The sequence below is a fragment of the Lethenteron reissneri genome, chromosome 34, assembly GCF_015708825.2.
Source record: "Lethenteron reissneri isolate LAM-NWPU_2019-01 chromosome 34, ASM1570882v1, whole genome shotgun sequence".
NCBI classification, from domain to species: Eukaryota; Metazoa; Chordata; class Hyperoartia; order Petromyzontiformes; family Petromyzontidae; genus Lethenteron; species Lethenteron reissneri.
In genome coordinates this window covers 6,530,091-6,545,252 of record NC_083812.1, presented here as the reverse complement: position 1 = coordinate 6,545,252, position 15,162 = coordinate 6,530,091, and the positions used below count along the sequence as shown (strand labels likewise).

The following is a 15,162-nucleotide window of genomic DNA, read 5'->3' as shown; positions in this document are numbered from 1 at the left end:
TGGGCTGTCTCAAACTTGATTCACTTCTAACGTTTCCTATTTTATTTCCAGAATATCTCTGTCGACTCAGGAAAACAGTGCATGGTTTCAAAATGCAGCACCCCCTTCCTCCTTACACGTGGATTTTCAAGACAAGCCATAACCCATTGACTTGTTTTGGCTTTGAAACATACGCTTAATTTTTTTACAGCTTTTCTCCATTTTAGGCTTCATGTTTATGTTTCCATCTAACCAATATAGCATGACATTTGTGCTTGAAAATGTATTACTAATGTGTGTGCTGGCTGTGTGTTTGGCGACCTCTGGATTACCCAATAGCTCCGCTGCCCTCACTGACAGGAGGCTGAAATGTCGTGCTGGTGACTGAAGCTCATACCGTCCACTAATCCAAACTCATCCCTTCACTTGAAAAGCGAGTTTGATGCACAACTTCTGAAATGCTTTCTTATTGTGTTTCTGTCGTTAAGCAACTGCAACCGCGGCACGCAAAGAGGTCATCAGGAACAAAATCCGCGCAATTGGAAAAATGGCAAAAATGTTTTCCGTTCTCCGGTAAGTTCTTATGCTATTGCTTTTGATGCGAGCCAAGTGTCCAGTTTTGTGGTGGAAGTTCGTGCCTATGTACATTTTGCACAGGGTGGTTTCCCTCAAGTCCCATAAAGAGCATTTTGCATGGTTATACGATTTACCATAGAAAACATGGTACTTTAGTTGACTATTATACGTGTATAAGATTTGGCACAATTATTTGAATGAAAATTTAGGGCACAATTTTTACACTTTTCAAATAGCCCTTGGAAAAACACCTCATAAGTACAAATTTTCACTCCGTTGTTCCATATTGATTGATTGTAAACGTTCCCAGCACTTACTGAGAATTGTCTTGATGTATCCCTTCACTCCACTTAAGCACATTTATTCAATGATATTCCTTGCAGTGTCTGTTAAGCCTTTGTTCCAGATAGGCTGAACATTTCACAGCACAATAACTAACAGTGTATAGACCGGCCTCTGTTAATTATAAACACCATAGGTGTCCCTTGTGTATGATGATACGTACATGTAACGATACATATCAACTTGTGGTATTTATGAGCTGCAAATACTTTTTTTTATAAAATCGTACCTGTCCTTGGGTATTCTTTTCTTCCCCTACGATGGACACATTAAAATGATATTAAATTATCACTTAGTCCCAAGTTTTGAATATGTTGGCTTAGGACTCATGTTGACTCTTGTGCCTGCAGAGAGGAGAGCGAGAGCGTGTTGACCCTGAAAGGATTGACCCCGACTGGCATGCTGCCCTCTGGAGTACTGGCTGGAGGACGCCAGACCTTGCAGAGCGGTACGTAAACTGATGCTTGTATCTTGTGTCAATTGCTCTCACACGACAAGTTTCATGATTGCCACCGTCCATTTCTGGAGTCAGAATGAGAACATCCTTTTCGACCATTGGACATGACTGCCGCATTTGATTCTGAGCCATTCAAGCTACTCTGAGAAGTCCGCTTCCTCTTGCCTTAACAAAATAATAATTGGCAAGTGCCTATGGTTTTGACTTTGTCTAACACATCTTGCTTTTGCATATTCCAGGCTGCTTTTTGCTACAGAACATGTCTAATGCATTCCTGTTAAATTTATTCATTGGAACCTGCTTTATATCACGTTTGTCTAAAACTGTATTATGAAATGAGCAGAATTCACTTCAAAGAGAACTGCAATCGATGAGAATTCTATACAGAGGGTGCCCTACAATATTTTTTGTTGCAATTGGTGATACAAACGAAGTTCAAACGAAGTAGTTTCCATTGTATATTGTGAGTGCAAAAAGCAGCCTTCAGGTGTCTTTAAATTCAAATAAATCATTTGAAAATACTACATCGAGTTTTATTTAGTTTTTACAACTACCAAGCAATTGTTTTGAGGTAAAATATACCTGACGTGAAACTCAGTCTGTGAGAGCAGATGTTGTGCCCCCCCCCCCCCCCCATGTGCCTTTGACGCCCTTTGCCACAATGAGCATCGCATGTGTACCCAAGCCTTTTTGCTGCCTATGCACTGATAACAGCAACACCAGGACATGGCCCTATAAAGAGTGTTTATGATTACACTCGTTAAATCTGTTTGCCAATAAAGTGTTGCTGTAGTTTGATTCATCCACTCAAACAAAAATGAGAGAATTTCTGTACGTGGAATAGTTTGGTATTTCATGCTACTCATTGAATTTAACTGTTTACAGGTATGTTACTGTCACCTTATTAAAAAAAAATGTATTTTAATGCTTCACATACTGGCTGCCAAATAAGTGAACTAGGGTGTTGATACTAAATAGAACTGACTAGTGAACTATATTTATTTCACTTAAGTTTAGAATGGAGAAACACACTTTTTATGCTGTCATACCTGGTGTAATCAAGTTGAACTTTTGTCTTTTTTCATAAATGCTCATGTTTAATCTTTTTTCACAAGTAGCTTGTCCAATATTTAAGTTTTGTATTTCAGCTGCATACTCTATGCTGTATCTGATTCTACCTTTCTTTCCCAGCTGATACTCTGACCTGTGTATGTCTATGTGGATTGTTTTTTTAAATATATGCAAACATATATTATGTTTTTGTGCAGTTTAATGTGTAATTTCATTCCAATTTAAAATACAGTAGAGGCCTATAATAACTAACATGATAAGATCACATGACAGTTGTGTTATTTTCTAAGGAAAATAATACTTTACATGATTAGAATATGATATATTTTCTGTTTTTTACAGGTTTCTACTGTATTTTTTATTTCGAGCAAATTGCCTGTTTCTAAAAGTGTGGTAGATTTAAGTAAAAATTTGGAGCATAAGATACATCGCTGTGGGACAAAGTCTTGTGTTCTCATTTGTAAATCCATTGAAAGCCCTAAATTGCCACAAAATCTAAACTTATGAAGAATGCACATTTACAAAGTTTGGGTAGCAGGGGTGGTGTTGCAGTTCCTTCACAGCAAGAAGGCTCTGGGCTCCATTCCCAACTCTGGACACCTTTCTGTGTGGAGTTTGTGTGTTCTCAGGTTTTCCAGTTTCCTCCCTCAGCTAATAAAAAACATACAATGTAACTGGTTTTGGCCAAACATCCCAATGTTAGAAAAATACCTAAAAATTACTGAATTTGGATTACACAGCAACTTTGCCCCCTCATACTGCAGAAACTTACCAGGACCCTCCTGAAAATAGTTCTAAAAATAAAATGAAAACAATAATTAAATCCCCCCCCCCTTTTCCTCATGATTTATTTCAGCATGTTGTAAATGCTATTTTATTTCTGTATAAATTATTGTGTATTGTCGTTTTGTATTTGACATATGCAGAGAGTATTTTAAAATATTCTCAGAATTATGCTGTAGGTTTTACCTCTGAAAGTATTATTTCTTGGTCTTGGTCTGCATTTTCTACGCATCATACGTGTATGGTGTAATTTGTTGCTAAATTAATTGTCTCTCATTTACATTGCATGTGATCGCTGACTTCTCTTTAGCTGCCTTTGAGGCTGTTGAGGCTCACAAAGGTATGGGGGAGGTTTCACATTTGGGGGGGAGGGGGCGGGGGGTGTAGGCTTGGGGGAAGAGCGACATTTAATAAAATAATGGAGAGGGTGTTTTTGATATAAATTATTTGCTGTGACTCGATTGTTTTAACCCGTTTCCCGTTCTGTGTTATTGTTGGTGGTCTTACTTGTTTATTTTTTCATGAGATACTGGTTTTAAATGAACACTTCGAAATGCATAACATGTTTACCTATACATTCAGTCATTCAACCTTGTTGCATGGCCACCTTGTGCATGGCTGTGCACATATTGCATGTGTTAATATAGACGTTTTTGAGTATCTGAAAAATATTGCAAAACACGTTGCTTTTTTGTTTAAAAAATTGATCACTTTTTTTTAATTGTGTTGCATGTCATGCAGTAGTGTTTGCACGTATAGCATGTGTATTAGAACTTAATATAGTTATATAATGCATGCTTGTTGCCTGCAGAATGCCTTGCTTGTAGACTGCTTTTTGATATTTAAATTATTTCAGGAAAGCAGAACAGCAAAATGTATGGCTATATGCTGTATGCAGTGTATTTGGAAATATAATTGCATAAAGCCAACATTAATGCCATATATAGTTTCAAAAATGCATTCATCCAAGTTTAGTACGCCATCTATTTACATTACAAATTTATTTTTAAGTATAAGCAAATGTTGCAAAACTATGTTCTTGAAAACAATACATTCATATATTTAAGTATAGTATTTTATTTCAAATATATTGAAATTACATTTCTTGCAAGACATCTACAAATAATAGCATTCACTTGCATTCGAAGTTGGGTACTTTTAATGAACATATATAGGCTGGCTGCATTCTTGGACTTTTTGGTGTTCTGCTGTAATTTACAAGTGTTTACTCAAATATGTATTGTGATGACTGTTTTATCCACATGTAACATTTCAAAAAATGCCTATTGACATTTTGGTTTGGTGTCTTAAGGGCACCTATTTTTTGGTGATTGCGGCTATATATGTAAATTGCATCGACATTCAGCATAATATAAAATCTCGGCTTAGTTGAACCCGGCAGCAGAATTTGGTGCACAGTGTTGTGCATGCCCATACCATACATGCATAAAGAGCTTTAATTTGGGCATTCACTCACCACTGGTTTAAACGGCATCATAATAATATATTTTCAAAAGATATCTCATTTGTGCATAAACTCTTATCACAAGAACAAATCTACATGCATATTCTAACATAAAAATATATTTTCAGTAATGTATTGCCGTTTCCTATTTTATACACATCTATGGAACTGACAGCAATAGTCCTGTAATGTTGCTAGATTGTGGGTATTTTGTTCCAATGCGCAAACACCTTAATGTGGCAATAGTGCATTTCTTCATGAGAAAGTCACCGTTATTTACAAGGTTCAATGTAGCATGGGTGTTGCCAAACGTTTGTGGCTATTGAGAATGTTTACATTAAATATCCAGGGTACTGTAACATTGAGGGGTCAAGTATAACCTAAGCAGTTTTTTAGAAAGAAAAAAAATCTATCCAATGGAAGGTCCTGCTGTAAACTTTTCATCCAGACCATACCAGCCACTCCCACTGACCTTGCTGAATTGATGCCAATAAAACAAATAAGTATTGTAATCGTAAAATGTTATCTCGCAAGATTATTAGTCTAGCAGAGGGCATACAAGAATTTGTTTTGTATTCCTGTATATTACCCAAATCATAATTTTAAGAAAATTATTAGAATCTTGTTTTATGTCCAAAATTATCCACTGAAAATATGGTAAGGTCTGAGTTACTACTGGACTCTTAAGAGCCATACCCTGGATATTTAGTAGACAGTGTGCCGTATTTCATTATAAAATGTTAATTACATATTTTGCCTTTGAAAAGTAATGATAAGTTGTATAATATATACATTGTAAACTGTAATCCTGTATATTTTTACAATTTTACGTACATAATGAAATCCTTGAAATATGCTATTTTGATGCAAACATAATTATTGGTGCATACTCAGTAGTCTTAAGTTTCGAAATAACGAATTTTATTAAACCAGGATATGTAAAACATTGCTCAGACTATTGAAAGTATTTTGCAATAGACAACTTGTTAAATGCTGTAGTAATGCTCTGTTGCTTGTTGGCTGTGCTTTGTGTTTGATAGCCATTAAAGGCTTTACGCCTCAGCAGAAGATCACCAGCTTTGCAGAGGCCAAGGGCTTGGACCGAATCAACGAGCGGATGCCGCCACGCAAGGATGGCGTGTCTCCCGACGGCAGCCCCAGCATTGTCAACAACAGCAGCATCACAGACGGCAACAGCACAGGCGGCCGCAATGGCCAGTGATGTCGCAGGGGGCTAATGTCAGACCGCTAAGCTCACTCAGCTCATTCACCCTCTGTATGTCAGGATTGTGCAGTTAGGCCTCTTTGATGGCACAGCTTTGCTATTCCCACCTCTGCCCCTTTTTTCCTTACCTCTGCCCCTTTCCCTTATCCCACTCCTGCCGTCATCCCCTTTCTGCACTCTCTCCATTTAATGCCCTTCCGTTGCTGCTCTGTCTGAAAGTGCAGGAGCTGATCTGGGGCAGGCGGCCCCAGCTCAACAAAGGGCAACACCAGGAAATGTCAAAACAATGGGGCATTACGTATGTGGCACCTATGCTATGGGATTTTCCGGGGGAAACAAGTCTTCTATTTATACAAACTGCCTTTTACGAATGATGCTCAGTGCTAGTGTTCTGCATTGTTTCTACCATGTTCAGACAGAGCATGAGTTTCATATGTTGAGATACTACACTAACAAAAGGACATCCTGGGAAAGTAAGGTAATGTTATCAGGTTTTATATCTTGACTTAAAGCTTTCGTGACTGCAGGAATTCATATTCTTTGGGTCTTTCGGTAAAGCCACGTAGATAGAAAAATAATAAAAATATCACGACGTTTCAATCGCAACACAAACAGTCGTGCTCACCTGAGGACGACTGTGTCGTGATATTTTTGTTTTATTTTTTCTATATACGTGGCTTTACCGAAAGACCCAAAGAATAGGTTTTATATTACATAATCTTGCTTATGAAATTAGTCCATTGAGTCAAGATTATCTTTCCAAAATATACTTCACACAGGTGGTTTGTATAATTAGGAAGTTGTCACTGATGATGGTTACTCTTTGTGCTCAATAAAAGCGCAGATTTTGTTAGCTTTTGTCACCAAAACATTGTAATAGTAATGAACTAACCAGCTGGCAAACAGTGGATGTGCATGGACCTATACAATATAGGTATTACTGGAAGATATCATCCTATCCAGGATAGGCTGTTTATGAGTTAGCTTAAATGCCCACATTATTTATTCCCCTTTTTTAATGTTAACCGAATGACTTCCCTTGATTTACTCCATGGTACCTCTTTTGGCTTCGTCCTGCCATATCTGAATCCAAATCCTGCCATTGGAGCCTTTGCTGCCCCATTTTCCATGTAAATCCCACTTTAGTGCCGACATCCTGGCTTTTTCTAAAATAGCATCAGTCGATAATTGCTTTTTAAGATCTTTGTAGCAAGTATATTACTTCAAACAAACAAGCCATATTTGCGTTAACCAGAAATAAACTATATTTCTCTAAATGTTGGCTAGGATGGGGGAATGTGTAAAGGGCTTTTTAACTAGCATGAGATGAATGGGATTTGAATTGGCATGGGATAAACGGAATGTATGGACGTATAGCAAAAATAACTCAAATGAAAGTCAATTCAATTAATCAAATTTGTATTAACTTGTTATGCTAGTGAGTGTTTGGTATATGCTGTAATTTTTGCTTCAAGTGCAGCTGTGGGAGGCACTTGCTGCCGCAGCCTGTGGAGATGTAGTAATGCAAGCTGTAGCTCTGAGCATCATCTTGAAGAGGAGGTGAGCATTGTACCACTAATATGGTGTCTGCACAAGGCACTTTTACCCATGGTCTTTTATTTCAGAATAAATATGCCAGTGTGTGCGATCGTGCAGGTTTTTATAAATGAAACAAAGTGCATTGTAAATGGAATGCAGAGTAATGCAAACGATGAGCGTTCTGCTGCTTTGCATTTTGGTTCAGGAAAAAAAATCCGTGTGATCTCGCACTCGCATGCAACCATCGACATGTCCCCGTCAAAGAGCCCTGTGGTTTACTCGTAAGTGAAGTGGACTGTAGGTCTCGGCATTCTTTTGGCTAGGAATATACCTGTATGGGAGTCCCCAGCCACCTTGGAATGGTGCTAGACCACATTTATTTCTGTTTTTAAGGATCTCTGGCATAACATGTTGTGAACAGTACCCACCCTGGTGCATTGACACAAAGCGTATGGGGATAGATCATCTCGAGTCTGGACCAAACGTGTCCCAAAAGTGTCCCAAAACTGCTCCAAACACTCCAGTGTAGTAGGCAGAGTGTTCGGTCTGTGACATGTGTTTTTGTGCAATGCATTTTGGGTAAACAGCCAGTGCAGACTCATTACTTTAAATTTATGTTTACAATGTACTGTAGGCCCATTTGAAGACGGAAAAATTCTAGTCACAAAACATTCACGTACAGAATTTTTTTTTCTTTATTCAAACACCCACCACGTAAGGCATTTGGGTGAAATGCACTTACCATTGGTTGCATTTTTCTGTGCAATGCTATTTGAATAGAAAAACATCTTAACATCTAATTCAAAATAGTATAACTACTGTAATGTATAAACATTTTCTTCATACATAGTGCCCATTAAGCCTTCGGAGTGTATCAGGTGTAAAAAAGTAAACAAATATTAGAATGTTTAAATGATGCTGATATAAAATATCTAATTTAATGTTTTCATATGTTTATGGTGGCATCGCACTTTACATAAAATAAAAAAAATATTGTCAAACTTTCAAATGCTAAATTATGCTTATTGTTCTTTGAGATGTTTAAGTTAATATATACAGTATATATATATGAAACACTTTAAATGTATTGGCAGTACTACAGTTGCTAATTAAATTTTAAAAGCAAACATTTCTAAACTGTAACATATCCATTTTTTTACACTTAAGATATAACAGACAATGGTAAATGTGATTTTTACTTCTTCACTAAAGAGCATACAGATTTACCAAAATAAAAGTTTTCAAACTTGGAATTTCCCATGAATAGAAAATGCTGTACCAACGTTCCTCATCCTATACGCATAGTGTTGATGGTATAGAAAAATGCAACTGAATTATTTACAGACCCTTTTAATGTGTTTTTTTCCCCCATATATTTTGTAATGCTTTATGCCATGTAGGTTTCAAATGGTCTTAAGTTTTTGTTTTAAAATGCCAAAATGGATTAAAAAAATCTGTTGTGTAAATGTATGCTCGCCTCAGGTGTATTATTGTAATTGGTTGTTGCCAAGTCTGTATTATAGTTGGTTTTCTTTTTGTTTATAATTTTATTGTGTAGAAACTTTTTTAAGGGTTTTGTGTAAAAAATAGAGGTCATATCTAATTTTGCTATTATGATTTCAAACACCTTTCCATTATTTTGTGGAATGATATACTTTATGCTTAGCAAATGAAATCCCATGTCCTACACAACCCAAGCATTTTATGTTTAAAGTTGCATTTTATATATGTTGATGGAAAATGCAGGTATTTTTACCTGCCCTAAAAGTGAAAAAAAAAAGTTTAACTGCATGTCATTTTCAGATACACAAAGTGCTATGGGATATAGCTGAATGAATGCTATATATACAAAAAGCCTTTGTTAACACTTTGTTGCTTTATGCTTCATAATGTTTATATTCGCTGAGTGCTGATGATGTACAGATGTATCTGGAATGTCAACATGTTGAGGAAAATGCAAATGCACACATGTAGATGAAGGCATGGCTGAAACAGTATTATGGACAGCTTCTCCAAATTTGTGAAAAATATTGCATGTCGATATAAAATTCAGTGTGAAACTGAATTTAAACTTCCATCAATGGTTTCAATTATTTTCTGTGGAATAGGCATGTTATATACGTTGAGGTGTAATGTGTCTTCTCCAGATGTATTTATAGAATACTAATTTTGTTGATGGTTGCTAAGAATCAATTTCATAAACGTTATTCATCAAGGAAGATGACTTAATGGTCATTTATCATTTCCCCAAGTCTTGGAAAATTTGAACACCATCCAGCACTGCATGTACATAACTCTTGTTTTGTGTTTTAAATTGCATGGTATTTTGAACCGGCATTTTATAAACCGTATGAATAAATTTTTTGTGCATGGAATCTTGCTGTTCTTTGTGTTACGTTAGTTAAGGGAACCTACAATATTGGCAATCTTTTATATGAGAAATGCCAGAGGATGTGATTTGAATAATGCACACTTGCATTACATTTTTATAAAGGAGACCTTAAACATGCCAAAATTTCACGTGGGCAATAGTGCTCTATCATAATGGATAGTATTAGTCACGAAAGCCTACGTGTTAAACTGGTAATGGTAATATCACAACCAAAAACCTAATGTTAGAGCATTTCACAGTAAAGCATTTTAGGCATTACCCTTGGAAGATGTTTTGCGTTTTAGATGTGCGCATCGCTTCTTGAGCTCACCACTGAATAGGCACCCACTGAGTGTTCCCCCTGTGTTCGAATGTAGCAACCTATGATTAAAACCGGATTCACAACTCAGTGAGTTTATGGTTAAATCTTGACTTAAAGCTTTCGTGACTGCAGGAATTAATATTCTTTGGGTCTTTCGGTAAAGTCACGGAGATAGGTTCAAAGAAAATAACAAAACTGACGATCTTCAGGAAAAGGGCAATTATTACTTTAGTATTACTATAGTATAAATACATGTAAATTTTTATTCATATGTGTTTTTTCTGACTAAACGAAAACACAAATTCGCTAGTTTTCTCATTGAAAAGGGGTACATTTCAAAATTTCACTGTTCTGGTCACAAAAGCAAACATTCATATTCTATACTTTTTAGGCAGAAGCAATTACGAAATAACACTACCCAGGAACAAAAATTGTGTTACATATTGTAATATATGCATTGTATTTGCAACTGATTGGTCTAGACCAGAGACAGCCTTATTCGTCTTGTCTCACCAGTGTCAGAACAGAAAACGCCAAAGGCGAACAATGCAAAGAAAATTAGTAATTGGCATATCAAACATTTTTGCGTTGAGACAAACGTGCTGTTCGTTGAGTAGCAGCACATCAAATGTACTCACTTGCGTTGAAGCATCTTGATTTCGTGTACACACTTGAAGCTACAAATTCGGTACTACAGTGGCTTTACTTTGCAAAGCCGGTCAATTCAACCCAATATTCGGTTCTGTTATACAGTACCTTGGAGGAAATTTAATGTGAACATCAGTTAAATGTTATTGCGAAAAGTGAGAGCCTTATACTTACTAATTTCCAAACGTATACGGTATTTCGCTTCCCTTGCAAATGCACTAAGCTCGCTAAATAAAGGACATCGATAATTGAAAATTTTAATTATTAAAAATAAACTTTCCATGAGGATTTCTTGAGTGTTCTCCGACCATAAGACTACTAGTATTACTGGTGTTAATACTTAATCCAGGTACACCATGACCGGAAGGGAAAAAAAATCGCATTTCAAAAAACATGCCCCAATTGCCCCCACGGGAGTTACGTAAGGGCCGCTTCTCAATCCGCATAATCATTCACCTGGGGGGTCATGTAGCACACGTGGGAATAAGGATTACCAAATCCAAGGGATACAAACCTTTTGGCTAATTGGCGAACTAGATTTTGTTAATCTTTAAATTTAGTGAACTCTACACTTAAACCAAACCAGCCTCGCAAACAAGGCGTTGTTGTTGCCTCAAATATTTCCAGCTGGATATCTCGTCTTGAATAATAATTTGTTTCGTTGTGGAGAACATAAATAACAAAAATAATCAGACAATAGGCCTCCACATACAAATTTCATTATTACACTATCCATCAACCCGCACGGCCCTCTGGGAGAACATACTTTCAGAAGCATTGTTTCAAGGCAAGCAAAGGGAGATCCTCCAAAATCTGATTGCAAAAATGAAAAGTAAAAAAAATCTGTAAAAGCGTGCATCAGTAAAATACAAATATATAACTATAAAATACATTTCAGCTATTATTGTTTGGCTTTGTTGCAAATCATGATATGCGACAGCTCGCACTGACCTACGTGCTGGAGTACGATATGATATGAAACAAAAACACGAATGTTAATGGAGAAAATATGAACCACGAGATTTATTAACCGTCTCAGATATGTTGATGGTAATGACGTCAATTGGAATTTACTGCAGGAAATTGTTTGAAGGGTTTAATTTAAAAAAAGGCCGCAAGTTGGGCTCTGGATAAATATGAGCAATGCGAACGTCATGTACTGTATCACACATTCGGGAAACATTTATAGATATCTGTCGGAGGGATACAACTGCAAACCAGCACAATATTTATACCTAACATATTGAAGGCGGATCAGAATGAAAATAATGAAAAAAAGGGACAGCAGGTTCGAGTGCTTTAGAATAGATGAACTTGATAATGAAAGGAACAGCGATGTGCCTGAAGATCGATTTTTAATCAACTGCTGGAAATACTATTCCACACAATTTCAAAGGTTCAACAATTAAAATGCCATCCGACCACCTACAATACGCCATCTAACTACCTTCAATAAGGCAAAGATTAATTAAATTTGCATTACGAATTCGGAAGAAAAAACACGTGCATTCTTCCTAAATAAACGTTTGCATTTGCGTAATTAAACTGGACAACATGTTCGAAATGGAAATACTGTTTGCGGCAGGCACGATATAATTCCACGTGCACCAAGGCATACGTGGGCAATTGTACTTGCTATTGATGGGAGCCCTCCTCCACACGCCATGCGGTTCGAGAGGGTCATGTCACCGTACAGGTGATGATTCATCACGCTGGTCAATGCGGGTCGGTGAAAGTGAGCCACAGAGCAGTGCAGGATAATAGATTTTGCTCCACTGCCCTTGGCTGCCCCACCACATAGCTCCGGGAGGTTTGTAGCCTCTAAACATGTTGCGCATGTTAGCCGCTCATGCAGGCACTCACTTTCGATGCAAACGCTATTGGGGCGGTGACCTGACCTCAGGGGGAGCAAAATTCGCCGCAAGCTGTAAACAATCCACGGCTCGACTCCAGCGGCTGCCCTGAGCCACATATATAAACAAACAACAACAATTAACTGCTAGGATTTGGCACCAACGATGGAAGCATTCCCAACAGCCTCGTATAGTGGCGTAGCCGGGGCTGGAGCAATACATCATCATCACGTGAACTCCGGTCATCCTCACAGCAGCGGATTTTTGGCTTGCCATCAAACGAAGACGGTTCACTGCATCGGGCGCTTTCGGATGCGCTTCTGCGGCCGTCTGGAACGCTCTTCCTTACGATATTAGGAAGCCACAGGGATCTATGCACGTTTAAATCCAGATTGCCAGTCCCTCCAGAAAAACGCGGAGTTTTTTGGTGATTGTTGCGGGCAAAAATCGTTGATTATGCGGCACGTTTTCTTAAAAAATGCGATGGAATATGCGGGATATTTATGCAATTTTATGCGATTAAATTGCGGGAACTTGCAAAAATTGCGGTTTGATGAAAAAGAGAAAAAAAAGTGATTCCCCCAACACCCTATTCACTAGGCTACTACTTTAATGTAAAGAGTCATTTCTTATTACTTCCTATGATAAGCAAGCATACTACATCACAGAAAGTGCTGGGAATATTTAAGTTCTCATCTTGTTTTATTTCAGACCTTAACAAACAGATGGCTCAAACTTACAAAACATTGAGTCGAACAAGTTCTGTAGCTTTACAAAATGAATATGCTACAACTTCTGTAAAAATGAATAAATAAAATATTAAAAAATAAAATGTGTGCTTCCTGTTTTACAGAGGTAGCTATACAAAACAGACATCTTCTTTTAAAATAAGTGTTTTCAGTGCACAGTAACGTAAGCAATACAGTAACAGTACAGTCTTACAGTAATGTAAATGTACATACTACTAACAAAAAAGTGCAATCTTACAACTGTAAAGTTGCATAAACTCCTGAATAAAACTAACTACGTAGCCTCTAACACTTCATGACGTTCCCATGGCAACAGGGGAAATGGCTGCGCTTGTGTGAAGTAAACGCAACATTTTTCAACTTTCTGCTAAGATATATGTGACTTTTTGCAACGAAAATGCGGGGATTATGAAATCATGCAAGCCCGCATATTTTGCGCGCGGAAATCTGCAATTTATGCGGCGAAAGTGCGGCGTATTTGAAAAAACGCGCCCCCCGCATAAATATGCGGACTTTGGCTGATTTTGCGTGGAATCTTGCGATCGCATAATCGCGTTTTTCTGGAGGGACTGGATTGCAAACTCATATCTTGAGAACTTGTTTTTTGTCTTGAGTTTGTTGTCCTTCCCCCGTGTCTCCGATTAGCATGGTTGGCTACGTACGGTGTGAAAGAGGTTCAACGCAGAGTGCGTAACATAGTGGACCACATACAGATCGCCATGTAGGGACACTCACCCGAGAGGCTGAGGCCAGCAAGAAGACGGCTAAGCCGGTAGATCGATGGCGTATCTGTGCAGATAAGGGGCCGTCCATAAATGACGTCACGCACCTATTGGGGGGGGGGGGGGGTCAGACATTTGTGACGATGTTTGACGAGGCGGGGGGTTTGAGAAATGTGACGTCACATCAAAATGCGCAACTTTAAATACATATAGACAACACGTTCTACTTAATTAACTAGACTTTTAAATAAATGTTTTCTAGTACAACATCAGAGTACAGCGGCACATTAAATACACACTACAATGACAATAGTTTAAAGCGATTTGAAGTATGTTTTATTTGGGGTGGGGTGCAGAGCTTTGTGACGTCATATTTGAGGGGTGGTCTGACTTTTTGTGACGCCGTGTGACGATGGGGGGCGGGGGGGTCAAAAATCGTCCAAAATCGCGCGACGTCATTTATGGACGGCCCCTAACACTGCATGTTTGCCTCGTTTAAACGAGTATAGTGACCGATAAATGACCCCAAGCCAATATGCAGCCTAACGCCGATTTGAAAATAAACAAAAGGTCTCCGATTGGTAAAAAGAGGCCTCCACGCTGATTGGTCAGAAGGCAGACTTTTAAGGGGATTTGAGGAATAAGGTTTTAACGAGAAATCAGAAAACAGAGAGTATTCTCTTGACTAAAAGCTTTCGTGACTGCAGGAATTCAGATTTTTGCGGTCTTTCGGTAAAGTCACGTAGATAGGTTAAAATTAATACAAATAAAATAAACAAAAAACTGCAACGTTTCGATCACAACACAAGCGATCATCATCAGGAGGAAGAACGCTTGTGTTGTGATCTAAACGTCGTAGAGAGTATTCGTTAAGAGGGGAAGGACAGGGATTGGTTAAAGAAAAAAACAAGGACAAGAAGTCCATAATACAGGTTTTTCTTGGGTTAGATCGCGTAAATTTCTAAACGTGTCGTTAAACCCGCCACCACCCGACACAGCCAATTAGTAAGGTTTGTCACGTAAACAGAACGTGCCAATTCGTTACTAGTAAAGCCACAGC

General features: G+C 37.9%; 1 protein-coding gene across 8 annotated transcripts in view; it reads left to right on the top strand.

Annotated features, from left to right (window-relative positions):
* LOC133350615 (serine/threonine-protein phosphatase 2B catalytic subunit beta isoform-like) overlaps positions 1–9,812 on the top strand; it is a 58,962-nt gene extending 49,150 nt beyond the window's left edge. For 6 of the 8 annotated variants that reach the window (XM_061565150.1, XM_061565148.1, XM_061565144.1 and 3 more), the window contains 4 exons: positions 468–552; positions 1,248–1,345; positions 3,519–3,548; positions 5,714–9,812. In XM_061565150.1, coding sequence (XP_061421134.1) covers positions 468–552; positions 1,248–1,345; positions 3,519–3,548; positions 5,714–5,895 — 395 coding nt within the window. In that variant the 3' untranslated portion in view covers positions 5,896–9,812. The remainder of the gene's footprint in view (positions 1–467; positions 553–1,247; positions 1,346–3,518; positions 3,549–5,713) is intronic. The other 2 variants (XM_061565151.1, XM_061565146.1) reach the window with 1 other exon arrangement.
* The last annotated feature ends 5,350 nt before the right edge of the window (positions 9,813–15,162 follow it).